The sequence below is a fragment of the Cupressus sempervirens genome, chromosome 10 (assembly GCF_028749045.1).
Source record: "Cupressus sempervirens isolate cs-2001-9-10 chromosome 10, ASM2874904v1, whole genome shotgun sequence".
NCBI lineage: Eukaryota > Viridiplantae > Streptophyta > Pinopsida > Cupressales > Cupressaceae > Cupressus > Cupressus sempervirens.
The window spans coordinates 193727285-193753881 of NC_143127.1; the positions used below are offsets into that span (position 1 = coordinate 193727285).

The 26597-nt window shown below is 38.3% G+C and overlaps 1 protein-coding gene across 1 annotated transcript in view; it reads left to right on the forward strand.

Annotated features, from left to right (window-relative positions):
- Nucleotides 1-1715: 1715 nt before the first annotated feature.
- Nucleotides 1716-26597, forward strand: part of PNSB1 (NDH-dependent cyclic electron flow 1) — a 173152-nt gene continuing 148270 nt past the window's right edge. Inside the window, exons 1-2 of the mRNA XM_089805282.1 lie at nt 1716-2329; nt 2874-3024. Coding sequence (XP_089661408.1) covers nt 1860-2329; nt 2874-3024 — 621 coding nt within the window. The 5' untranslated portion in view covers nt 1716-1859. The remainder of the gene's footprint in view (nt 2330-2873; nt 3025-26597) is intronic.

The following is a 26597-nucleotide window of genomic DNA, read 5'->3' on the forward strand; positions in this document are numbered from 1 at the left end:
CGTCCTAATGATGGATCACTGTGTGTGATCCGAAACATTGATGCTAAAAAATTGGACACAATCAAATTCTAGAATTTTTTTGATGTATTACTAATGGATTGTAATCAAATGACATTAAATATTAGACATTGTTTTGTCAACTCTTGATTTGGATATAATTCATAAAATTGACATTCAAATTGTCAAAACTTCGTGGAATGACTAGTGTTGATCTCCTAACACCGCTTTCTATATTTACAAGTCAAATTTTGGATATCTATGGCTCTCTACACTTTTCTATGGTGCCTGTTTTGAACTTACAATGACATTTGCAGTCACCTTTATTCAATTGGCAATATTGGTTTTACAATATTCAATATTGTTATTGGGCTTGAGCTCAAAAGTTTCTTTAGTGTATTCTTTTCCAAGGCTTGTCTTTGGGCTCTCCACTTCATCATATGGGTATTTTGGACTCCTTTAGTCCATTTTATGGGCAACTTGAGTCCCACAAACACATCTTTAGGTTTTTTTAATGTTGTGCTTACAACTATGCAGTTGAATTCCTGATTTATTTATTTTTTGTCTCCTTCAACTAAAACCTTTTTCCTAGCATGTGGGTCTTTTGGGGAATTGGTTTCACATCCCTTAGAAATAAACCCAAATTTGACATGCTTTTAGGAAAGATTTTCTTTTCTCCTTAAGCAAAGACTTGAATGCTATCATTTTTTTCCAAGTTGCATTGACATTGTTGTTTCACTTTTCACTAAAGTTCCTATTCTCTCTAATGTCCTAATTCATATTCAAGTTCAAGCAAATAAGGTGGTCCATCAGATCGCCAAGATCCCCCAAGATAGGTTTTGCTTCCTGTGGTTGATTGGTGCTTTGCAACCATGAGCATGGTTGAAGCTTTTTGGCTTGGGGTTCTTAGTCCCCCAAATATTAGGTGCCCCATTATTACTATGGTAGCAAGTGTAAAACGTCTCTTTGTCTAGCCCTTGCCTAGAGGTGTTGCCCGTGGATGGCCCTTAAACGAGGCATGATCGTTTTCTATCAGTGATATTAATTAGTTGTTAGCTACTTGTGGTGGTGGTTGGCCAAACTCATCAATGTGGCTCCCTTAGATGGCTCTGGCAATTTCATTGACAAGGAACACAAATAAAGAAAAGGAGGGAGAAGTTATAATGGATGATGGATGCTTTGTTTCTAACATCACCCGAAAGCCCAGTCATGTATGGAGAAAATTGGATGAGTGTAACCACCCTCCACCTCCCACTGATGTTGTTTTGTGCTTAACAATCAATTGTCATTTCTATAATCTACCTTACCAAACACTATTTGTACAGCTTGAAAGAGTGATATTGTATATTTTTTCTCTTTGAGAATACATAGATAAACAAATATTATTAATAAAAACTAAGACAACTATTCATTAAAAAGTCTACCCAAAATAACTGAATAATATTATATAAAAAATATTAATTTCACATTCAAATTCATAAAAATAGCTTACAAAATCAATTAAATGCTAAAAACATACATTAAAGAGATGGATTTAAAATGAGGTAAAACAAGTAGGAAACAGGGTAGTGCACCATCTTTGTTTGCAATAAAATCGCACCACCACCACGATAACAGTCAACAGAGCCTATTTGGATTTACCCCGGTTAAGAGCTTATCCATACATTCTCCACACGTTTGAAATATAAATAACCAAAAACACAAATTCGATTTATGGATTTAATTGTAAAGAAAATAATAATTGTCCTATTGTTTCTGCACTTCAGACAGTTCAAAGGAAATTCTTATTCTTATTTCCGAAACTTGCTGGCTCCCAATTTTTGAATGAATTGACATCCAAAGAGCTTACAAAAGCTAATGCCATGGCAGCAGTTGTTGGAGTGCATGCATCTCTTCTATCATCTCCAGTTGTTTCTAACAATCCAAAGATCTCTAGTTCATTTTTTCCTTCAAATCCCCACAGGCACATTCTTGCAAAGTTCTTCACTCCTAATTTAGACAGCGGTAAAGGCAATGGGAATGGCTGCCATTTTGGGGCAATTAAGGCCAAGAAGAAGAATCCATGGCTGGACCCATTTGACTACGGGGAGGATCCTGATATGGGATATGGGGACCTATATGCAGACGGAAAGCAGGATGCAGAATATCCGAGGCCCCCTGACGACCCAGACAGTGAATTTGGGTTTCTCAAGTTCCCCAAGGGCTACAATGTTGAAGTTGCTTCACTCGGTGCAATGCTGAGAGGTGATGTCAGGGTGTGCTTGTGCATGGTGGCAGGTGGTGTTTATGAGAACCTGCTATTTTTCCCTGTCATACAGCTGCTCAGGGACAGGTAGAAGATGTTTTCATGGCCAATATTTAGGCAATTGTCTAAGTTTAATTAAAAGCTTTAGAACTTAGAGGTTCAACTCTCGTTTGTTTATATGAAATGTATACAAAATTTGTACATTCAGAAATTATATATTTAAATGCAATATACGTATACCTTTGTTTATATCCTCTGCCACTCTATTTTTAAATGATTGTCCGTATCCCATCTTCATTGCCAATCTCAATCTCATTCCTATATCCTGTATTTGCTCATGATTATTATTACTTATATCATACATCTCCTATTGATTGTGATTAATAATCTATACCTTTATGAATGTGCTCTGGTACCCTTAATCATAATTTCAAAATGATATCCCATTCTGGTTTCCTTTCTTATTTTCCACGTCTCTTAATGATTATAATTGATAGATAATCTTTTTTTTTTTTTCCATTTTAATTAATCTATAGTACATAACATTTCATGTTTTGTTATTTGAAAAGATTTACATATCATTCTGTGGCTGAAAATGGACCCATCCTTGAACTTTTCCCTGGTATCACAGGTACCCTGGAGTCAGGATAGATATGATTGCCACTGCAAGGGGCAAGCAGACTTATGAAATGAATAAGAATGTCAGATATGCTAATGTTTACGATGTTGAGAAAGAATTTGTTGTACCGGCAGACTACATGGAGACGGTTGGCATGATTAAGGTAGGGCTAAAGGACTTTTGAACTTCATAGCCCTTGTGAAAATTTGAGTTGGAGAATAAGTTGCATCTTGCATCAATTTCTGGATTATTCTATATCATGAATTTTGTCATTGTAGCAAGTCTGCTCGCTGTGATCTGAATTGTAGTCATATGAAAGTAGTATTTCTTTGGAAAATAGGTATCATTGATCTCTAAATGATGGAGGTGAGTTCCCTTAAACCTTTAACAAAGAAGTAAGCATAAAATAGAACATCAGCTTTTCATGAATCAATAAAGTACAGAGATAAGAGAACAGCCTTTCATGAATGAATAAACAATATGTAGGGTTATTTTATCCAAAAACTATGGAAGGTGTCAATTCATAGAAAACAATCATTAGACCACAGGCTCTATACAAAAATGGCTTAATTTTTTTTTTTCATAAACCAAGGGCGCAAAGCCCAAACAAAATAATCAATTAATGCATTTCCAGCCACAGTGAGAGCATTGGGCAGAGGGTCGTGCTGAACCCTTCACCTTACTCAGCAATTCTGAAGCTGTTTTGAATTGATGTCTCTTAACCTGCATAAATAATCTCTTTTTAAATATCATCTGGTGGATAGCATTCAGTTCTGGTGGCTAGATTGGCATGTAGAAATCATTTTGTCATTTTGGAGTAGTGTAGCCTGACAACCGTAACATGTAGACGATCAGGAAGCTGGCTGTTGTTAGGATAAACCACGGACAGAAATAAAAACTACATGCAAATATAACCAATAACAGAAAATAATAGATCACACATAAATGAACACAAGGCACCAAGATTTAACGTGGTTCACCCAATCCCTGGGCTACGTCCACCAAACAGCAAGTCCGATCTTATTACAATCTAGTGATTACAACCTGATTACAATCTGTAATCCCTTACAGCTCAATACCGCCGCAAGAACCAATATTGCATCACAACATAATGAAAAATACCCAACCCGAAACCCTTTTATACAAGTATTAAACCGCTTTAGGGTTATAACATGTCGGCCATAATTAGCCATAATTTTAGTGGCGAATCTACGAATGGCGAACAGTACTTTCTTGATCAGTCACCACAATCTAACAGCTGTCAGTGAGATAGAGACCAAACAGTTTCTTAGTCTGATACTGAACTAGGTTCACTGGCTCGTGGATTCAGCTCTTGGATTTGTCAAAGACCCAGCTACGTTATATATAGGTACCTTGCTCAATACATTAAACATTGCCTTAGTAAGCAATGAGTTCTTCTAAGTTACTGAACACCAGAGCAATGTCGCCCTCATTTTCTTATCAAAATTTCAAATAAATTAGGAGGGAATGGTAGCAATAATCAATGAGTTTGCAAAATAGAGAACCCAAACCTCATAGACTTGAGCATTGTCAGATAACAAAAAAAGAGTTTATTAGAGAACAATCATAATTGAAATATATCTTTGCTTTCACATTGAAGCTCAACCAAATCATCATATTCCAAGTCAAGCAAGAGTAAACATATAAGGATAAGATATAATAGCAGGAACAGTTTATTAGATATGCGTCCACTATGGGGATTCAACATTATCAAAGTTTTGTTTTCTTATATGCACAGATTTGAAGCAGGGCTTCTCTCTTCATTTTTATCATTAATGATTTTGTCAACCATAACTAGCCTGTTTGCAGCTATAGGAAAACTAACATATCCTTCATCTGCTGACTCCTTTGTTACTTTCAACCCTGGGGAGGCAGTTTAATGCATTCCTCCAATGTCTCCATCTGGGTTTGCAATTTTGTTGTAACCACCTATTGATGGCTTGAGGAGATGAACCACTGGTTTTTCTTAACTAGGAAATTTCAGTTAGTAGCTAGGAGATTTTTGAGGGTCAGGGAAAGGTCATTTGCCTTGGTTCCCAATTGGAACAAAACACCATTCCTAGCACTAAGAGGGGATTAAGAGCTTTTGAGGCCATTATGGTTTTGAGTTCTTCTACAGTGGCATTTATAAGTAGGAGCAAGTATCCAAAATAATTTTTCTCTTTCAGACTTGGGAAGTGCAATATTAGGTTGCTGAAATCCTTTTGGAGGAATTTTCAATAAGTTCAGATATATTATCATTAGCATCGAGGCACATAATCTAGCTATAGTAGAGAAGCTTGAGGAGCAAGTCAATCACTAAGGAGTAGATTGAATGAATGATGTTCAGATATATTATCATTAGCATTGAGGCCCATAATCTATTGCTGAATCAACATCAAGTTGCAGTTGATTAGCAATGAAAGATTCTCTATGATTCTAATAATCGTCTTCAAGAAGTTTGAGTGCTTCTCCCTCTTGGTTGTGGTGCTTCATTTTGATTACTGCCATCCTCTTATTTTGAATTTGATTTGTTTACTCTCCTCTTTGGAATTGGGCAAGATAATAAGATACATAGGAGGGCTTGATTTGGTCCTTAAGCAATTGCCCCTTCTTATAGTCACGGTGATTAAACAGTAATTAGATTGGTCATTTATTCTTTTTGATAGGACTAAGGGTCTGTGTATTAGGTGATAGCTTTGAGAATTCACAATGAATCTTGATGGATCACACTCTTGAGTGGTTTGGGATTTTGATCAAATATGTGACTTAGTGGCATTCATAAAAGGGATATCAAAAAATCCAGGCACAAATTGTATGCCTTCAATCTAACTAGTAGAGAAGTGCTCTAAATTGAAGTTTATTTCTAAACTATTAGCTACAAGTCACTCACCTTGTAAGGAATCAGAAGTTGCCATGTCAATTAGAGGCAGAGGAACGGGGTTGTGAATATGATGGGTTTGGGCAGCAAGTAAAAGGCAAAAGTAGGATGGTAAATAATATTTGGGATGAATGGGGAGAAAAATAGGATAGTGGGATTGTCGAGATGTTATCATTGATGTCATGATTATGGCAATATTTGGTAATTGAAGACAAGTGAGATACTGTTGTTAGAGTGTTCTCAACTGTGTAATAGTTCCAACTCGTCACGATTGAATACAAGCCATCGATGTTAAGAGCAGGGTATGCAGTGATGGCAGATCCTCATATAAAACAGGTCAGCGATTATGAGTAATAGATTAAGAGATGGCATTTCTAAGCAATAGTGTCCTTGATCACACTAATCATTGTTGTCTCCCTTGGTTCTTCTCGCATTCATTATCCACCACTTCACCATCCTATCATAGGTTGACAAGATGGTAGATGTTAATGCAAGCAAGAATCCTAAGGGAACAAACACTTAGAAAGACAGAGAGGGTATGATGCTCAAAACAAATTTCTTCTCGAAAATGAGGCGAATAATCGATATCAATATCGGTACAGTAAACATGATACAGGTAAAGGACAAACTAAAGGAAGGACAATCCCCCTTGGCAAAGAAGATATATAGAAGGCGGTTGCACATCACAGCCCAAGTGTCAACACTTCCATTACAACTATGATGAGCGACATCGGAGCAGCACTTGATTTTGAAGATATCAAAGAAGAGGACATCAATGAAACAAAGCTTGGATCAAGACTAGATGAGCTAGGAAAGGCTACATTAAGAAGAAACATTTGGGCACCCTTTCCTCTCTCAACACCTTTATTGGATACGCAAAAGAATATGAGAAGGAACATGGGAAGACACTACAAGCAGCAAGCAGCATGGTGAAATCAGCTGAACTCAAAATGAAGTATATACCTTGTCCTCCCATGGAGGAAGTCAATTAGAGGTTAGCTAGGTTCATTGCCTTAGTTAAAAGAACAAAAGAAAAAGAGAGATTTATATTAGAAGATCATTTGATGTAAGCCCAAGTGGTAATTTCTCTTTCTTCTAGGGTAGTACAAGTGTCTATTTCTGATTGACCACCATTTTGGTGCCTTCTCATTGGTTGCTACTCTTCACTTTTTCATTGGTCCATTGACGAGGTGACATCTTCTCATTGGCCGATGGGGTGGCAACCCTAATTAGGGTTTCTTGGATTCACTCTGGATCGTCAGTTTTGCCTCTTTATCTCTACCGTCAGTTGTACATTTTGGCCTCTATATAAGGCCATTTGGTCTCATTTGTAATGGTCGGAGAAAATTGTTGCAAAGATAATGCCAAAATTTGCTATTTCTTTCTCATTGTTGTGACTTGCATGGTGATTAAGAGCCTTTGGTATTATTGCATGGTTTCTACTTCCAAATAGTTAGAGTAAAATCTCTTTTCAAGTTGTTAAAGTTGGTGGCATTTCAAGTTGTTAAGTAAGAGAAAAGTAGATGAATAGTTGCATGGTAGCATTAGTAGATGTTTGATAAGGATCAATACTAGACCACTAGCATCCTAGCGGCTTGTTGGGAAGCCTTGTGTGGCAAACTAGTTTATTTTTCCTTTGAATCATTGCATTTGTGAAGGTGGAGCCGTTGGTTAACTTTCATTAGATTTGATCCCAGTCCATTTGCTAGTCTTCCATCTATAGGAGTAGGAGTAGGATAGCAAGAAGTTTAGGACTTAGAATTAGGAGAAGAGAGTTGGAAAGATACCAGTCGTAAGAACCATTCACCCTCAACCACCATCACTTTCCCACCAACATCATCTAGCATTTACAATGGACCACCATCTCCATCATCCCACAAAAGCCCAAGTCATCCTCAACAATCTGTGTAAGGCCGCCTACGTGATTACCAACAAATCACATCGATAAACTGAGCGAGTATCCACAAGTATAAGGAACATTGGAGTTATTCTCATATCCCATGAGCATTAACTTTTCAAGAGAGGAATTGAGGACTTGATATTCCATATCAAGTGTTTGATTACTAATATGTTATGGGTATGTGCCTCACCAATGCTCCAATTTTCTCAAGAATGAATTTGATCAGCCCTCTCTATAGCGCCAAATAATGTTATTTGGTGCTAGAAGGAGGGCTTGAAAGTTTATTTTGAGGATCTGTTGGCATTCAACTATGAAGAAGAATGGTACCTCCTAGATCAAATCAGCCTAGAGCAACTTGGAGAACACTTCAAGATCACATTGTGGCTAGTTTGTGCTCAAATACTTGGGAGGAAAGTGAGAACACTAGAGAGTACTTGGACACCGTTGACCTGCTAAATCAAGAAGAAAGGAAAGCTAGAGCTATTGAGAGGAGAATTCAAAAGAGGTTGGAACGTCAAAGAGAATTGGAAAGGAAGCTTGAAAGAGAAAGGAAAGCACAAAGACAAACTCAAGCTATTGTTGAAGAAAATTTGAATTAGAAAATCAATCAAGTTGGGATTATTTTCAAGCTGGATAAAAAGATTGGGTCTTGTCCCCCTGAAAGGTTCAAGACACTGAAAGCTGATAAGAGGCAGAGGATATTGAGAAATACACCACACCAAGAAGAGGACTTACTTGTGTTAGAATTCCACAAGAAATCAAGGAATCGTTGGGTAGCTGATACCACAAATTTAGTTAGTCCCTCAAGTAGTCAACCAGTTCAAGCTCAAGTTAGTCAACCAGTTCAAGCTCACGTTAAACAACTAGTTCAAGCTCAAGCCAATCAACCAACGATGGCCTAGCCACCATGGATTCAAAACAATGTCTCACCCATCTCATTCCAACAATACCATAATCTACCGAAGAATCCGACGGTATTCTGCTTCAAGTTCTTTGTTAATGACCCTAATCGTACAACAGAGGAGCATATTAAGGTGTTTGAAGATGCATTGTGCAACAGAAGAATTCAATATGAAGATGTAGCGTGTAGGCTTTTCCCTTATTCATTGGGGGAAGAACCTTATTACTGGTTTGTCAATTTGCTAGCATCATCTATAACGAAATGGGTTCATCTCAGAGAGGCCTTTGTTGCAAAATTTGGCATGCCCACCACACCTTTGGAGCTACATAAAATGTTTGTGGACATAAGGAGACATGATAGAGAGTCGATAAGTTCCTTCAATGATCATTTCCATAAGGCTTACACGAGATTGCAAGCCCCTTACACAATAACGGAGGCAAGTGCATTGGAAGCATACTACAGTGCCTTGGACAACCAAACGGCTATGTTCACAAGGATGGTGAATCCTGCTCCCACAACGTTGACTGAGGCCTACACCAAAGCAATTGGGCCAACAAGGAATCGAACCCCAAGGTGCTAGGTATCCGAACAATCCAGTTCCGCAGCTTACATACCAGGCACCTACAAATCAGTTGGTGGTACATCCGGGGCCCCCATTGTCTCAGGCACCGCCATCAATGCTAGTTTATCAGCAAATTGCAAGTTCCTCCACAAGAACGCAAGAAGAAAAAGATGAGATGAAGGAGTTGATTGACCAAGTCAAGAAGCTGTCTACAGAGGTCACCTATTTGAGAAACCAAAACAATCAACTTCAAAGTTCCCATAGAAATAGTCAAGGAAATAATTACCAGAATCAAGGTGGAGGTTATTAAGGAGGGTATCAAAGAAGTCATCTAGAAGGCGGATACCAAAGGAACTATCAAGACAAAGACTACCAAAGAAATAATCAAGGTGGCAGTTATCAAAGGAACTATCAAAATAATAACTATCAAGGTAACAACCAGCAACAAGACCAAGGATACAACAATTAATCTAACCAGAAGAGGACTTGGAACACAGGCCCAAACAATGAAAATGTGGTGTCGCCACTTGATAATCAAGCTTCAGTGGATAGTAGACCAGTGGATAGGATATTCTTAGCTGAGTCCCCGACGTCCAAATATTGCAGATTTCATGAGACTGATCAACATTCAGAGTTAGGATGTGCAAAATTCAAGAGAGCATCTAACCTATTTCAAAACATAATAGATGAGTCGAATAGTCAAGAAGATGTTAAGGTTACGAGGTATGAGATTGTCCCATCCCCGGGATATGATCAATGTTTTGACTTTTGAGGAGTTTTCATTCCTGCTAGAATTTGAAGCATATGAAGAACACCAAGGGAGATTTCCTCTTGAGTCAGCGAACGGGCCAGTTGATGAGGTAATGGATCAGAAGGGGTATAACAATGAGTCGGATTTTTCTTTCCCACCTTTGGGAGATACTATTCTAGTTCAAGGAACATGTGGGAACCAAACATTTCAACAACCGGCTAGCAATGCAAGGTTTTATCAGAGGAACAACAAGAGAAATGATGGACCCTTCACATCCTCCATACCCTCAAATAATTTCAATACGCCTCCACACCCCAATGCGAGTGATGTACCAAATTCCTCAAGGGATGCACCTGAATACAGACAAGGAAACCATTGCAGTGCAAATGGACAGCAGAGTTTTCAACAAAACACACAACAGAACAATCAAGGTACTCAAGGATCGCAGAATGTCCAATTGACACAAGAAACAAATCGAAGAAGAATCGGAAACAATGCTGTGAACAATGATGAGTTGAAAAGATTAGGACAAAGTGTGACAGAGGAGATGAAGAAGGTCGAAATCAATCTCCCTTTGTTCGAATTATTGAAGGTAGCGGAGATTAGAGATACATTCCTTGACAGTTTGAAAGATAACAAATCACAAGGGTCTCACACTCAAGGTGCAGTAACACATACTCAAGGGAGGCCTCTTCCTAACTCGGTGCATGTGATCCAAGACATTCCAGGAGAGAACATGACAAACTCACCATAAGAAGTTTCATATGGAAAGATAGGAAGCTCTACACAAGAGATTGCATATGGTGATATCAGTGAATTCAATAGACAGCTGGGGCCTCAACCAATTTATGTGGCTCAAGGTTCAATGCCGACGGAATAACAAACTCAAAGAGGTCAAGACACAGAAAACAATAAAGAAAAGGTGAAGAAAGAAGAAGTGGCTCAACCAACAGATTTCGGAGTGAAGCCAAAGCAAGTACATAAGACACCCATGGTGTATTATCAAGGGAAGGATGAGCCAGCCCCATTCTTTCTATCAATGAGGATATTCGGGAAGTTGCTTCACAATTGCTTGATAGATTCAAGAGCATCAAGTATTGTCATGCCTTTGAACATTTGCAGAAGTTTAGGAATCACGCTTTTGGGGTCAAACAGAAAGGTTACCCAATTGGATAAGATAGAAGTTTTAGTAGTGGGTGAACTACACAACATACACATGCAGTTGGCATCTGATCCAAGGATGGAACACATGGTAGATATTTCAGTGGTAGATGTGGCCGATACTTATGGATTGATCCTAGGTAGGGATTGGGCCAGAAGGTTGAATGGATAGATGGCAACTGACTTCTCTCACATGTGGCTCTTGTGGAAAGGACTTGCCAACCAAATCAGAATCGATAGCACCCCAAGGTTGAGATTGACAGTTACAGAATATGGGGAACCAAATGAAATGTTGTTTGTGGAAACAAATATGAACACCTATAGACCAAAGAAGACCGAAGTATTGACAATGAACATCATAAGTGAAGGAAGGGATTCTGCTGAGATCCTGATTGAGTCAAATCCACATGCTTCATCCGATGAGGGTGAAGGCATGTTCGAGAACTTCAAGAACTTTGTGACTAGAACTGTCTAGCAAGGAATGGAGTTGGGTAACCGAACATCAGTGAGAGACTTATTATTACCCAACTAGTGCAGAATTCACAATGCATTCCATTTAGAGTTATCTTGCTCCTTGTGTATAGTTGCCTTGGAACAAGTAGAAAAGAGAATCCTAGGGGCTCTAAAACGAGTAGATCAACATGGCAAACAGAGGGTTGAGACTCTACAAGTTGATGAAGCAGAGAGTAGCATGATGAGTGAAACAAAGAACCAGATTACACCACCCAACACAGAAATGAAGAGAAGAGATGAAATAGACGAGTCGAAGAATTCCCAAAAGGAAAAGCATCAAGAAAGCAATGGAGTATGGACTCTAAGGTTCGATGGTTCCAAAACTAAGCAAGGAATTGGAGCTGGATTTGAGTTAGTCAGCCCAACAAGGGCAACATATTTGGAGGCACATAGATTGCAATTCCCATGCACCAACAATATGGCAGAATACGAAGCTTTGATTTTAGGCTTGTGTGCTATCAAGAAAGGTGCCAAGATACTACATGTGCTCGGAGACTCATATTTAGTAATTGAGCAGATAAAGCAAAAGTTCGCCTGCCATGACAAGAGATTGAAGAGATATAGAAACAGAGTTTGGGATTTGATAGAGGGCTTCGATGCCTTCAACATCAAGTTTAGCAATAGAGCAAACAATCAGGTGACAAATGCCCTCGCACAAACTGCAAGCTCACTGGCACCAATTAAGTTGGATGGCTTGAAGAAGTTTAGAGTTGAGTTGGCATTGGTCCCATCAGTACCGGACAATGTCAGGAATTTCCAGGTGTTTGAGGATGATAGACATATCCTCAAGTTCTTGACCAACTCGGATGTCTTCACTGCACAAATCATTGATGGCGAAGTGGATGCAGAAATCAATGTAGGAGTAATGAGCTTAAACACAAATATTATTCCAAAGGGAATGATTGAATTAGAAAGAATATTCGACATGGACCAATTCCACAAAGTACAATATCAACCCACAGGAGGTGATGAGTGCGAAAAGGTAAATTTGGGAACAAAGGATCGCCCCAAAATAGTTCATATTGGGAAAGTTTGCGCACCTAAGGAGAAAGCGGATATATTGAGTTTGATGAGGGAATTCCCAGATGTAATTGCTTGGGGATATGAAGATTTGAAAACATATGATCCCGCCATCATTACACACACAATTCCACTAAAGGAAGGGAGTAAGCCATTTAGGCAGCGACAAAGGCCAGTTAACCCTTTGTTAGAACCGTTGATATTTCAAGAAGTAAAGAAGTTTCTAGATGCGTGGATCATCATCCCAGTAAGGCATTCAACGTGGGTTGCCAACCTTGTCCCAGTCAGGAAGAAGAATAAAGAGAAGGTTATGTGTTGATTTCAGAAACCTAAACAGAGCATTAGAAAAGGACAATTATCCATTGCCATCACTAGACGAGGTTTTGCAAATTGTAAACAGAGCTAAAATGATGTCATTTATGGATGGATACTCGGGGTACAATCATGTGATTGTCGAGGAAGAAGACAGATTGAAAATGGCCTTCACCATGAAGTGGGGAACATTTGCATACAGAAGGATGCCTTATGGCCTAATCAATGCAGGTGCAACATTTCAGAGGGCCATGGATTATGCTTTCAAGGACTTAAAACACAAATGCATTATCATTTACATGGATGACATAATGGTATTTTCAAAGAACAGAGAGGATCACATCATGGATTTTTGAGGAAAGTTTTCACGAGGTGTAGGAGGTTCGAAGTTTCTTTGAATCCGAAGAAATGTATGTTTGGAGTTACCGAAGGAAAACTTTTGGGACATGCGATTTCGGCAAAAGGTATCATGATAGATCCAGAAAGAGTGGAAGTAATTTCCAAACTTGGCATACCAGCTAGCAAGAAGGAACGCAAATCATTCTTTGGAAAGATCAACTTGGTGAGGAAGTTCATATCTACATTTGTTGAGATTGTGAAGCCAATAAATGGCATGTTAAAGATGGATGCAAAAATGGATTGGACTTCGGCAGCAAAGAGGGCATTTGAAGAGATTAAACATGCTATCGTCAATGCACCAGTCCTAGTAAGCCCGGATTATGAGAGGCCATTCAATATATATTCTTTCGCCTCTAATCACGCGTGTGCGGCCATTTTAACACAAAAGAATAAGGAAGGTGAAGAGCACCTGATTGCATTCATGAGTGCACCTTTCAGGGAGGCTGAATTAAACTACCCAAATGTGGAAAAACAGGCTTATGCCTTGGTAAAAGCGGTAAAGAAGTTCAGGCATTACATCTTGAGAAGCGAAGTACATGCAATCTTGCCTGACATAGCAGTGAAGACTCTTTTGATGCAAAACGAGCTTGGAGAAAGAAGAGGCAAGTGGGTCACCACTATCCAAGAATATGACATAGAGATTCAACTGATGAAATTCATCAGAGGACAACAATTGGTGCAGACCATGGCATCAAAGGGACTTGGACTAGTGCAAAAAGTTTATGAATTGGAGGATGTACACCCCGATGAATGGTATCAAGACATAATCAATTATTTGTTAAATCACTGATGCCCTTCACATTTGAACCCAATGCAAAAGCGGACACTGAGATTCAAGAGCAGGAGATATATGCTACAAGGAGTAGTGTTACATAAGAAAAATCACGAAGGGATATATTTGAGATGCATTGGAAAGGAAGAAGCCAAGAACATTTTAGAACATTTTCATGATAAATGGGGAACAGGACATGGATCGGATTTGGCTACAGCACATTGGATACTAAGAGCCGGATACTATTGGCCAACTTTGTTCAAGGACACTCACGAGCATGTAAAGACTTGTCATGTTTGCCAAATTGCGGCAAAGAGAGAAAGGGACCCAACAATGCCTTTGTGGCCAATTATTGAGGTGAGACCTTTCGCGATGTGGGGACTTGACTTCATTGGTCCTATCAATCCACCTTCCTCAACACAACACAAGTATATTCTAACCGCAACTGACTATTGTACTTGGTGGTCAGAAGCTCAAGCTTTCAAGAATTGCACTGCTGAGACTGTCATTAAATTTGTAGAGGAAAAGATCACTGCCAGGTTTGGGTGTCTTGCTTTTGTTTGCGATAATGGTTATGCTTTCACTTCTTTGAAATTTCATACTTGGGCATTTGACCATGGGATCATTTTAAAATTTTCATCAGGATACTATCCCCAGGGAAATGGCCTAGCAGAATCCACAAATAAGAACCTTTTAACCGTGATTGGAAAACTTTTAGACAGGAACCCAAGAGATTGGCACACACAATTGAGATACACTTTGTGGGCAGACAGAACAAGAGTTAAAGAGTCCATAGGAATCACACCTTATCATTTGGTTTATGGACAAGATCTTGTATTCCCGATTCAATTGAAAATTCCAACTTTAAGGTTCATACAAGAATACTATGATCAGAACGAAGACAGAGTCCAAGTTAGGTTGGCTCAACTGATGCAACTCAACGAGAAAAGAGATGAAGCCCTAAAAAACTTTGCAAAACATCAAGGGACAGTTAAACGTTAGTTCGATAGAAGAGTACAAAATAAGGCCTTCAAGATCTCTGACTTGGTCTTATATTGGGACAAAGCCCATGAGAGGAAAGGACAACATGAAAAATTTGATAAACTATGGAAGGGTCCTTTCCAGATATCCGAGATTATCAGAGATAATGCATTTAGACTTAAGACACTCACTAGCGAGGATGTCCCATTGCCTGTCAATGGGAAATTTCTCAAGCATTATTTCCAAGCCTAGGACTCCATTAGGAGCCCTTTTTGTACATAGTTAGAATAGTTTTGCTTTTGGTTAGTAGGTAGTTTGTTTTCCGTTCCTTAGAATAGAGTTTTCTTTGGACCATTTAGCCTAGAGGGTAGATTAAAGTTTCCCTTTCAGTTGTTTAGAGAAGTTTCCCTTTCAGTTGGTTAGAGTAGATTTCTTTTAGTTGTTTAGTTCAGGTTTGTGAGGGAGCTCGAATTTGATTTGCATCAAGTCATTTGACTTGAAATTTTTTTAGCTTACCTCAGTTGGAAAGCAGTTTTGGTTTTGGGTCTTTGCAAGTGCAAAGGGGGTCCATGTTATCACTTGTGGGCAAGGTGTGTAGATTTTACATTTTTGGTGACAAAACGAAATCCGTCTTGTTCATTTCTTGAGTATATTTAACAAGGTTTAGAGATTAAAGGATGTGTTTAGTTGTTGGTCTACCGTAGGACTTGTACTAAATTTGGGTTGAATTCGATGGAGGTTCTTAAGTTATCTTTGACATAGTTACAACATTCTACTCACACTTAATTGCTTTGAGTTCTCGATGTCTTGAAGTGAAATTGGACTTAGTAAAATCATACACCTACTTCAGCACCACTGTGGTCTTCCAAACCCTCCACAAGCTTCATTGCTTGCAAACCAAACAAAAGATTGAAAAGAAAAGAAAAAAAAAAGAAAATATCATGAGAAAAGAGAAAAGGCAGTATCAAAGTGAAAATAAAGATGAAATTTGGTTCAAGGGTGTGCAATCATCTCTACCGGTGCTATAAAAATAATCACTAAAGGTAGAACCATTATTGTGGTGCCACAGCGATAACTCTGTCAGGGCGATAGATGCTTGACTGCCAGCAGGGCTTTATCCAGGTTGCTTTTGAAGTAAGGATATTATAATAAGCTAAGTTTGATGGATCTGAGGGATTATCAAGTCGTTGTCTAGCGGGGAATGAATCATTTGCACACACGTGAGTAACTTATGGTCAGGATGCTTAGGTTCAACTTGAGAGTCCTTTCCTTTGTTGAGTGCTCATCCTTAAGTAGGTTTTTGAGTAAGCCATCTTGAGATTTTTGTTCTAAGTTATTTGTTTCTTTCAGGAACATTTCACCCGTGGAGTCGCCAGATGTTGTGAGGTTTTCACACCATCGCACCAAAACATTGGGGACCCCCCTTTTTTTAAATCGCCTTGGCAAATTTTTGGGTTGCCCAAAAAGTTTTATTTTGATTTGATTTTTGAGAATTCTAAGTCTTGGACACCTTTAGGGCTAGTGGGGAGAGGGTTAGATTTATTTTCACCCAGTTTCAATTTGATTTTTCAGAACGACCAATTTCATCCTTAGGCCGGACAAAATTCAAAGAGCAACACTCGGCAGGATAAAATTGTAAATTTTGTAATTTGACGATTTTGGATATAATTGTATGAACTTGAGTAATTTTTTCAAAAAATAAAATTTTGTTAGATTTGAGTTTTTTGGAAAATCTTGAATGTTTTCTTTGGTGAGAAAATTAATTTAGTGAAGATGAAATCAAATTGCAAAATTGATTTCAGACTCTAGAAATAATTTTATTTTTGTCAAAAACTAAAATTGATTTGAATTGAATAGCTAAAAAAAAAAAATTGGCTTTAATGGATTAAAATTGCCTTGAAATTTTTTTTTAGCCTTTAATGAAATTGGTAATTTAATATTGAAAAATGGCTTTTGGCTAGCCAAAATCCGATTTTAATGACATATTAATTGCTAAATCATCATTAAATGGAAACATTTAGCATCTCCAAGGCATTGTTTACTTTCTTTTTGCAATTTTGGTTTAATTGGCAATTTAAAAAAGTAAATTTCATTTTGGCAAAGTTAATTTTGGGCTAAGCATTTAATTGGGGGCCATGTCTTGTGTTCTAATTAATAAAGTTCTGCTCCCAGGGTCCCAGTCGGCCAACTAGGGAGGATGAGCAAGTAGGGAATAAGAGGAAACTCTTTCCCCTCATTTCCTCATTCCTCACTCCTCTTGGGTGCTTAGGCGATTTTTTAACTTGGAGCAGATTTCTCCTTTAAGCGATTTTGAAAGGGCAGATTGGCATTCTTTTTGGTGATTTTTCTTCACGGTAGAGATCTCCTATGCTTGGCAATTTTCTTTGTGGAGCAGATCTGCTTTTATATTGGCGATTTTTCATGATTAAAGGGCAAAGTTCTCATGCATGGCGGCTTCTCTAGGGCAGATCTGAAACTTTCCATTGCTAGGTGCTTTTTTTTTTTTTGCAATGTCTGATTTTGCCATGGAGCTGCGATTTCTGCCCTAATTTGGGCAATTTTATTTAGAGGAGGTGATTGCGATCAAAGGTCTTATTTTTTGGGCAAGTGGTGGACAATTCTGAGAGCACTAAATTTTGATTTTTTCCAGTTGAGGCCTCAAAATTTGCAAGGGGTTTGAAATTCTTTAAGTCTGATCCTAAATTTCAAAAGAAGATCCGACTATTGGTAAAGGTGACTTCAAATCATTTAGAGTTGAAAGGGGTCGTTAAGCTGATTTCTCTCGTTCGTTCTTGTCTAAATATTGTCTCCCTTGGTTCTTCTCGCATTTATTATCCACCACTTCACCATCCTATCATAGGTTGACAAGATGGTAGATGTTAATGCAAGCAAGAATCCTAAGGGAACAAACACTAAGAAAGACAAAGAGGATATGATGCCCAAAACAACTTTCTTCTCGAAAATGAGGCGAATAACTGATACCAACGTTGGTACAGTAAACATGATACAGGTAAAGGACAGAAGAAAGGAAGGACAATCCCCCTTGGCAAAGAAGATGTACAGAAGGTTGTTTCACATCACAGACCAGGCATTGACACTTCCATTACAACCATGATGAGCGACATCAGAGCAACACTTGATTTTGAAGATATCAAAGAAGAGGACATCAATGAAACAAAGCTTGAATCAAGACTAGATGAGCTAGGAAAGGCTACTATTAAGAAGAAACATTTGGGCACCCTTTCCTCTCTCAACGCCTTTATTGGATACGCAAAAGAATATGAGAAGGAATATGGGAAGACACTACAAGCAGCAAGTAGCATGGTGAAATCAGCTGAACTCAAAATGAAGTATATACCTTGTCCTCCCATGGAGGAAGTCAATGAAAGGTTAGCTAGGTTCATTTCCTTAGCTAAAAGAATGAAAGAAAAAGGGAGATTTATATTAGAAGATCATTTGATGTAAGCCCAAGTGGCAATTTCTCTTTCTTCTAGGGTAGGACAAGTGTCTATTTCTGATTGACCACCATTTTGGTGCCTTGTCATTGGTTGCTACTCTTCACTTTTTTCATTGGTCCATTGAGGAGGTGGCATCTTCTCATTGGCCAATGGGGTAGCAACCCTAATTAAGGTTTCTCGAATTCAATCTGGATCATCGATTTTGCCTCTTTATCTCTACTATTAGTTGTGCATTTTGGCCTCTATATAAGGCCATTTGGTCTCATTTGTAATGGTCGGAGAAAATTGTTGCAAAGATAATGCCAAAATTCGCTATTTCTTTCTCATTTTTGTGACTTGCATGGTGATTAAGAGCCTTTGGTATTATTGCATGGTTTCTACTTCCAAATAGTTAGAGTAAAATTTTTTTTCAAGTTGTTAAAGTTGGTTGCATTTCAAGTTGTTAAGTAAGAGAAAAGTAGATGAATAGTTGCATGGTAACATTAGTAAATGTTTGATAGGGATCAATACTAGACCACTAGCATCCTAGCGGCTTGTTGGGAAGCCTTGTGTGGCAAACTAGTTTATTTTTCTTTTGAATCATTGCATCTATGAAGGTGGAGCCGTTGGTTAACTTTCATTAGATTCAATCCCAGTCCATTTGCTAGTCTTCCATCCATAGGAGTAAGAGTAGGATAGTAAGAAGTTTAGAACTCAGAATTTAGGAGAAGAGAGTTAGAAAGATACTAGTCGTAAGAACCATTCACCCTCAACCAGCATCACTTTCCCACCAACATCATCTAGCATTCACACCGAACCACCATCTCCATCATCCGACCAAAGTCTAAGTCATCCTCAACAATCTATGTAAGGCCGCCTACGTGATTACCAACAAATCACATCGATAAACTAAACGAGTATCCACAAGTGTAAGAAACATTGGAGTTATTCTCATATCCCATGAGCATTAACTTTTCAAGAGAGGAATTGTGTGTTTGATACTCCGTATTGGATATTCAATTGCTAATATGTTATGGAGTGGTACAAAAACTCACATCAACAATATCCTTAGTATTAATGGAACTACTGGTGTCACTGGATAATGTATCATCAAGTGGTTCGTATTCCTCATTTACCTCATGAATATGTTGTCTATCTAAACGGGTTGTTGCAAGAGGCGGGTTTTCTGATTGAGCTGAATTAGAATGTAGTAGACTTGGCTCCACACAATGTTCCTCCCATTGATTTTCTGATTTTGTAGGTAAAGCATGGATTAAACTCAACTCAATCTGATTTTCTGCCATGAGGAGAGATACTTGAGAATTTTCCAAAGTTTCTCTAACCTTTAAAAATTCTGAAATAAGTTGATCAATCTCCTCTTCTTTCCCCCTTAAGGCAATAGAGTGAATAACACCAAGGTCAAGAAGATGATCTCTATCTGAAAGGAGGTTTAAGTAATTATTCTTCATTGCCTCCATGGCTGTCTTAAGCACATGCAAATCAGAGATTGATGAAGCCTCTTTTTTACATTTATGTCTTCCCTCAAGTTGGACCTTCCAAATGTAGCTCTTTGCTAACTTATGAGAACTGTCAAAATGTGAGAAGGCTGTAGTGACTTTTTCTTCACCAACCTTCAGTTGGCTCTCCAACACAAGCTTATGGACATGTGTAAATCCATAAGCAAAGGATGTGGATTGCCATTGAGGAGCAGGGCTCTCTTTAATATCCTCTTTTGATACCCCCTCAAGATCTTTATCTAGTAATTCTTCTTGCTAGTGATTGCTGGTCCTTGTTTCCTTTGTTGACTTATCTTCTCTCCCAATACTTTCTTTTTTATCTTTTGATTCTACTTTCCTTGCTGCTGATATGAAATTTTGTGTTTAAAATCATCCTCGACATCTGGTATACCCCTAAATTGTGTGAATGCAAGCATATCTTGTATCTCCTTATGAAAAGAACGATAATGATGGTAGTTTCTCATTATTGCATCATTGAAAGCCTTAGCAGGAGGCCTCTTACTTGTACCTATTTACGGAGATGAAACCTTAGAGCACCCATTTCTCATTCTAGCCATGGTATTGACCTGCACCTAACCCAACAGATTGGCAGGAACTTGGCTCTAATACCATTGAAATATCTTAGATAGATATTTGCTCTGCTGCTACTATTTGTTTAATTATATAAATTATATTTTCTTATAGATTTTTCTTTGATCTTATAGAGCTAGACAAAAGTTGCAGAAGAAGGTTGTTTCTTTTTGTATTTTTCAGAATATATGTATTACAATGAATAAATAACAGAAATTGATAAAATAGAAGTGATAGAAATCATATGTAGCAATAACCGTACCAGCAGAGTCTGATTTATTTCATAATAGTACCAATATAGATGTACTTCAAACAAGGTTGACACTAGCTGAAGATGGGAACTAGCTACAACCAAACAAGTTAAAATGATAGAGCCCAAGCTGCTGCAATAAACAACTCCATTCTGCTGCAAATAAACACTCAAGAATTCCTCCTGCGAGCTGCTATAAGGAAAAATCAGGCTGAACCATAGTGGCCGCCTTCCCAATAAATCCACAGCTTGCAAAGTGTGACTGCAATACTAGAAATTGATCCTCTACCGTGATCAAACTATATGCATAAGAACCTTCAAATGTGATCTTTTTGAGGGCTATGTCCCAACAAATTTTCTCTCAACACTAGGGTTTGCGTCCTAAGTGAGGAATGGTCTTCCAGAGCAATGGCATCCAAAATAGGTTGACAAAATGATAAAGATACTCATCTTTAGGTTGCCTTCTCCTTATATCCCCTCTCCAAGGCAATTCAAACCCTAAAAGAACCCTAAAGTGGATTTCATTTGAACTTTATAATATAACATTATTTTCCCAATAAATGCGTCCAAATAGAAGGAAATCATTACTTTATTAATGACAAATAACTCCAAGCATCAAATAAGTCCTGACAAGTGATAATCAAATACTAGAGACTGAGCTCTTTCAAATGAGCTATCACAGATAGGAAAATCTATCCAAATGGAACTAGAAAACTCCTTATTACTCCAAAATGGCTAAACACTTAACCTTTTTAAATTATTAAAATGATAACTTAGGAGAATATTTAAATATATTAAAATATTTCCCAAGTAGCCAAGGAACAACTCAAACACCTCTAAAACATGAAATTGAGTTTGTCACTTGCCTATGACTGATGCCAGACAACCTGGGCCACCTGACAGTCACACTCTCAAATCTAGGGATACTCCTAAAATATAGGGAACACACCCAAATCTCTTGAAATTGAGACCAAAGGTTGATCTCATGGAACCTCAACACTAGAAACATCACCACCTCCTAAAAGGTAGGAATCTCCTACAATCAAGGAATTGCTCTCAATTGATCTACTACTGCCTGTAATACTAAATCCAGACGCTGAAAACCTTGACTGAGTCCCTGATCACCACTGCCAGCCTACGAGACTCCATAATAGGCTAACTCTCATGTCACTGCTAGATAGAGATAAAATGGGGACATGACAAATCCTCCCTTCTCGGAGATGCTTGCCCACAATCAACTACAAAGTTGGATGTTGTAGAATAGTCTCGCCCTCCCAAGTGGTGTCCTTTATAGGGAGACCTCTCCAACGAATCAGATACTCTCGAATCACCCTACTTCTCAGTTGGCGTTCCCTCTCTTCCAAGACCTGGAGATGGTATAATATGTTGTCCCAATGCCTTTTTTAAACACGACATGTGGAACACATTATCAATTCTACTGCCAGATGGTAACTCAATCTCATACAAATCTCCAACACGCCTAATAATCTTGTATGGTCCATAAAAACAAGGTTTGAGCTTCTCAGCTCCACCCCTTTTAAGGGTGCTCTGTTGGTAAGGCTATAGTCGTAGGTACACCATATCCCCCACCTCAAATATCCTCTCAATGCTGTGTTGATCAGCATAGACCTTCTGCCAATTCTGTGCCTGCTGAAGATTCTCTCTAAGAAATCTCATGATGTCTTGGTTCTCCTGTACCCAATCTTGTGCCAAAGGAACCCTGTTGTCACTAATCACCAAATCAACAAAAGATAGAGTATCATAACCGTAGAGGGCTCTAAATGGAATCACATCAATCGACATATGATACATAGTATTATAACAATACTCACCCAAGTGCAACCAATGCACTCATGTCCTCTGTTGCGCTACTATTATATAAACATCAAGATCTTCAAAGTGTAGCATCTCACCATGAATCCACTGGAGGAAAGTATTATACATGTCGATTCCTGGATTCCAAACCAATTACAAAAAAAATGCAACATATTCATATTGCACCTCTCTGAATGGATGTGCAAACCCATATTGCCAATGCCTATCCGTGAGGTCTCTACTAACAATCCTTGAACCTGATGCAATCTAGGGAAATTGACAAAATAAGATGCTTAACCACAACATGCAACCCCATATTTGTCAAACATACAACCCACTACTCCATTCTGACCAAAAATGCCCAAACACTCCAAACCATGAAGCAACATATGGAAGTCTGTGTAAAGTAATGTATCTCGCAAATCAATACCTAGGTCACATAACAAAACACATGTCATACTATATGTGATGTGGAAGAACTTCGTAATATCACCATCACTATCAAGTAAACCTCTGTGTATGCAGGACACCATCACTATAGGTGAGTAATTTCTTGCATGCTCAAAAACTATCAACAATGGCCACCCTATCTCACTGTCATAACTCTGACCAGCAACACAAGTGATATCAAACATACTATCAAACCAATTCCAATCAACAAAAAACACTCCCCACTCCATTGCTATAGGGGCATCTTCGAACACTCTCATATTGTTGAAAACCTAATGTAAACAGTGAAAAACTCGGGTGAGTCATAAGATCCCGACTAGGATAGTCACTAATCCTCAATGGATTGAAGAGTACAAAGTCACCAATCAGCAAGGTTATTTCTTCCCCTTCAAGGAAACCATGAAGCCACCTCTTAACAGAAGTATATGTATCATCCATGCCCATAAGGGACAACTCTTGAGTGGCTAGCCCACCAAGTGTATGCTGAACTTCACAATCATACTCCAAGATTGAGCTCTTCATATCATTTGTGTCATCAAGATCAAGAGCCTCCTCATCATCCAATTCAAAGAGTAGGTTATCTAAAATCAAATCAGCACTCATCTCGGAAAAGGGGTTATCAGCAATGACTGAATGTATGTCATCAACTTCTTCAAGACTATAGGCAACAAACTCATGAGAATGGGAAGTAAAATTGCTACTATCCAAACTCGGAATTTTGGAATCCTCCTCTATACCTTCTTTGGAATCATGTTTTATATCCTCAGTATTAATGGAACTACTGGTGTCACTGGATAATGTATCATCAAGTGGTTCCTCTTCCTCATTCACCTCATGAATATATTGTCTATCTGAACAGGTTGTTGCAAGAGGCTGGTTTTCTAATTGAGCTGAAGTGGAATGTACTAGACTCAGCTCCATACAACGTTCCTCCCACTGATTTTTTGATTTTGTAGGTAAAGTATGGATTAAACTCAACTCCCTACTTAATTCTTCAATCTGATTTTCTGCCATGAGGAGAGCTACTTGAGAAATTCCCAAAGTTTCTCTAACCTTTAAAAGTTTTGAAATAAGTTGATCAATCTCGTCTTCTTTCCCCCTCAAGGCAATAGAGTGAATAACACTAAGGTCAAGAAGGATCTCTATCTAAAAGGAGGTTTAAGTAATTATTTTTAATTGACTCCATGGTTGTCTTAAGCACATGCAAATTAGAGATTGATGAAGCCTCTTCTTTACATTTATGTCTTCCCTCAAGTTGGACCTTCCAAATGTAACTCTCTACTAACTTGTGGGAACTGTCAAAATGTGATAAGGCTACAGTGACATTTTCTTCACCAACCTTCAGTTGTCTCTCCAAAACAAGCTTATGGACATGTAAATCCATAAGCAAAGGATGTGGACTTCCATTGAAGAGCAAGACTCTCTTTAATATCCTCTTTTGGTACCCCCTCAAGATCTTCATCTGGTAATTCCTCTTGCTGGTTATTGCTGGTCCTTGTTTCCTTTGTTGACTTATCTTCTCTCCTAATACTTTATTTTCTATTCTTTGATTCTTCTTTCCTTGTTACTGATATGAACTTTTGGATTTAAAATCATCCTCGACATCTGGTATACCCTTAAATTGTGTGAATGCAAGCATATCTTGTATTTCCTTACGAAGAGAACGATAATGATGGTAGCTGCTCATTATTGCATCATTGAAAGCCTTAGCAGGAGGCCTCTTACTTGTACCTATTGATGGAGATGAAACCTTAGAGCACCCATTTCTCATTCTAGCCATGGTATTGACCTGCACCTAACCCAACAAGCTGGCAGGAACTTGGCTCTGATACCATTGAAATATCTCAAATAGATATTTGTTCTGCTGCTACTATTTGTTTAATTATATAAATTTATTTTCTTGTAGATTTTTCTTTGATCTTATAGAGCTAGACAAAAGTTGCAGGAGGTTGTTTCTTTTTGTATTTTTCAGAATATATATATATATTACAATGAATAAATAACAGAAACTGATGAAATAGAAGTGATAGAAATAATATGCAGCAATAACTGTACCAGCAAAGTCTGATTTATTTCATAATAGTACCAATACAGATGTACTTCAAACAAGGTTGACACCAGTTGAAGATGGGAACCAGCTACAGCCAAACAAGTTTTTAATGATAGAGCCCAAGCTACGACGGTGAAACAACTCCATTCTGCTGCAAATGAACACTCAAGAATTCCTCTTGCGAGTTGCTATAAGGAAAAGCCAGGCTGAACCAAAGTGGCCACCTTCCCAATAAATCCACTACCTGCAAAGTGTGACTGCAATACTAGAAATTGATCCTCTACCATGGTCAAACTGTATGCATAAAAACCTTCAAATCTGATCTTGTTGAGGGCTATGTCCCAACAAATTTTCTCTCAACACTAGAGTTTGCGTCCAAAGTGAGGAATGGTCTTCCAGAGCAATGGCGTCCAAAATAGGTTGACAAAATGATAAAGATACTCATCTTTAGGTTGCCTTCTCCTTATATCCCCTCTCCAAGGCAATTCGAACCCTAAAAGAACCCTAAAGTGGATTTCATTTGAACTTTATAATATAACATTATTTTCCCAATAAAGGCATCCAAATAGAAGGAAATCATTACTTTATTAATGACAAATAGCTCCAAGCATCAAATAAGTCTCGGGAAGTGATAATCAAATACTAGAGACCGAGCTCTTTCCAACGAGCTATCACACATAGGCAAATCGATTCAAATGGAACCAGAAAACTCCTTATTACTCCAAAATGGCTAAACACGGCCTTATTTAAATTATTAAAATGCTAACTTAGGAGAATATTTAAATATACTAAAATATTTCCCAAGTAGCCAAGGAACAACCCAAACACCTCTAAAACATGAAACTAAGTTTGTCGCCTACTTGGGACTGATGCCGGACAACCTGGGCCAACTGGCAGTCACACCCTCAAATCTAGGGATACTCCTAAAATATACGGAACACACCCAAATCTACTTAAATTGAGACCAGGGGTTGATCTCATAGAACCTCAACTTTGGAAATGTCACCACCTCCTAAAAGGTAAGAATCTCCTACAATCAAGGAACTACTCTCAACTAATCTACTACTGCCTGTAATACCAAATTCGAAAACTAAAAACCCTGACTAAGTCCCTGATCACCACTACCAGCCTACGAGACTCCATAATAGGCTAACTCTCATGTCACTACTATACAGAAATAAAATGGGGACATGACACACTCTCTCTAAGGAACTATTCGGTGTTATATAACATAGATGATATACGACATCCTTACTGTTGTAAATACATGCACAGTAATATAGAAAAGAATACTATGTTTCATTTGGAAATGGTATGTCGAACACATAACCTAATTATCTTGTGAGAAAAAAGAGCTTTTGCTGGATGCTATCAACCAGTCCCTTCTCGTAAAATATCCTAAATGCAATCTCAGAGTGATTAACAATCCCAGTTTTCAGCAGAGGTAAAGAGAGGGAAATAACATGGCTAGAAATTCAAAACTAAATTCGTGAA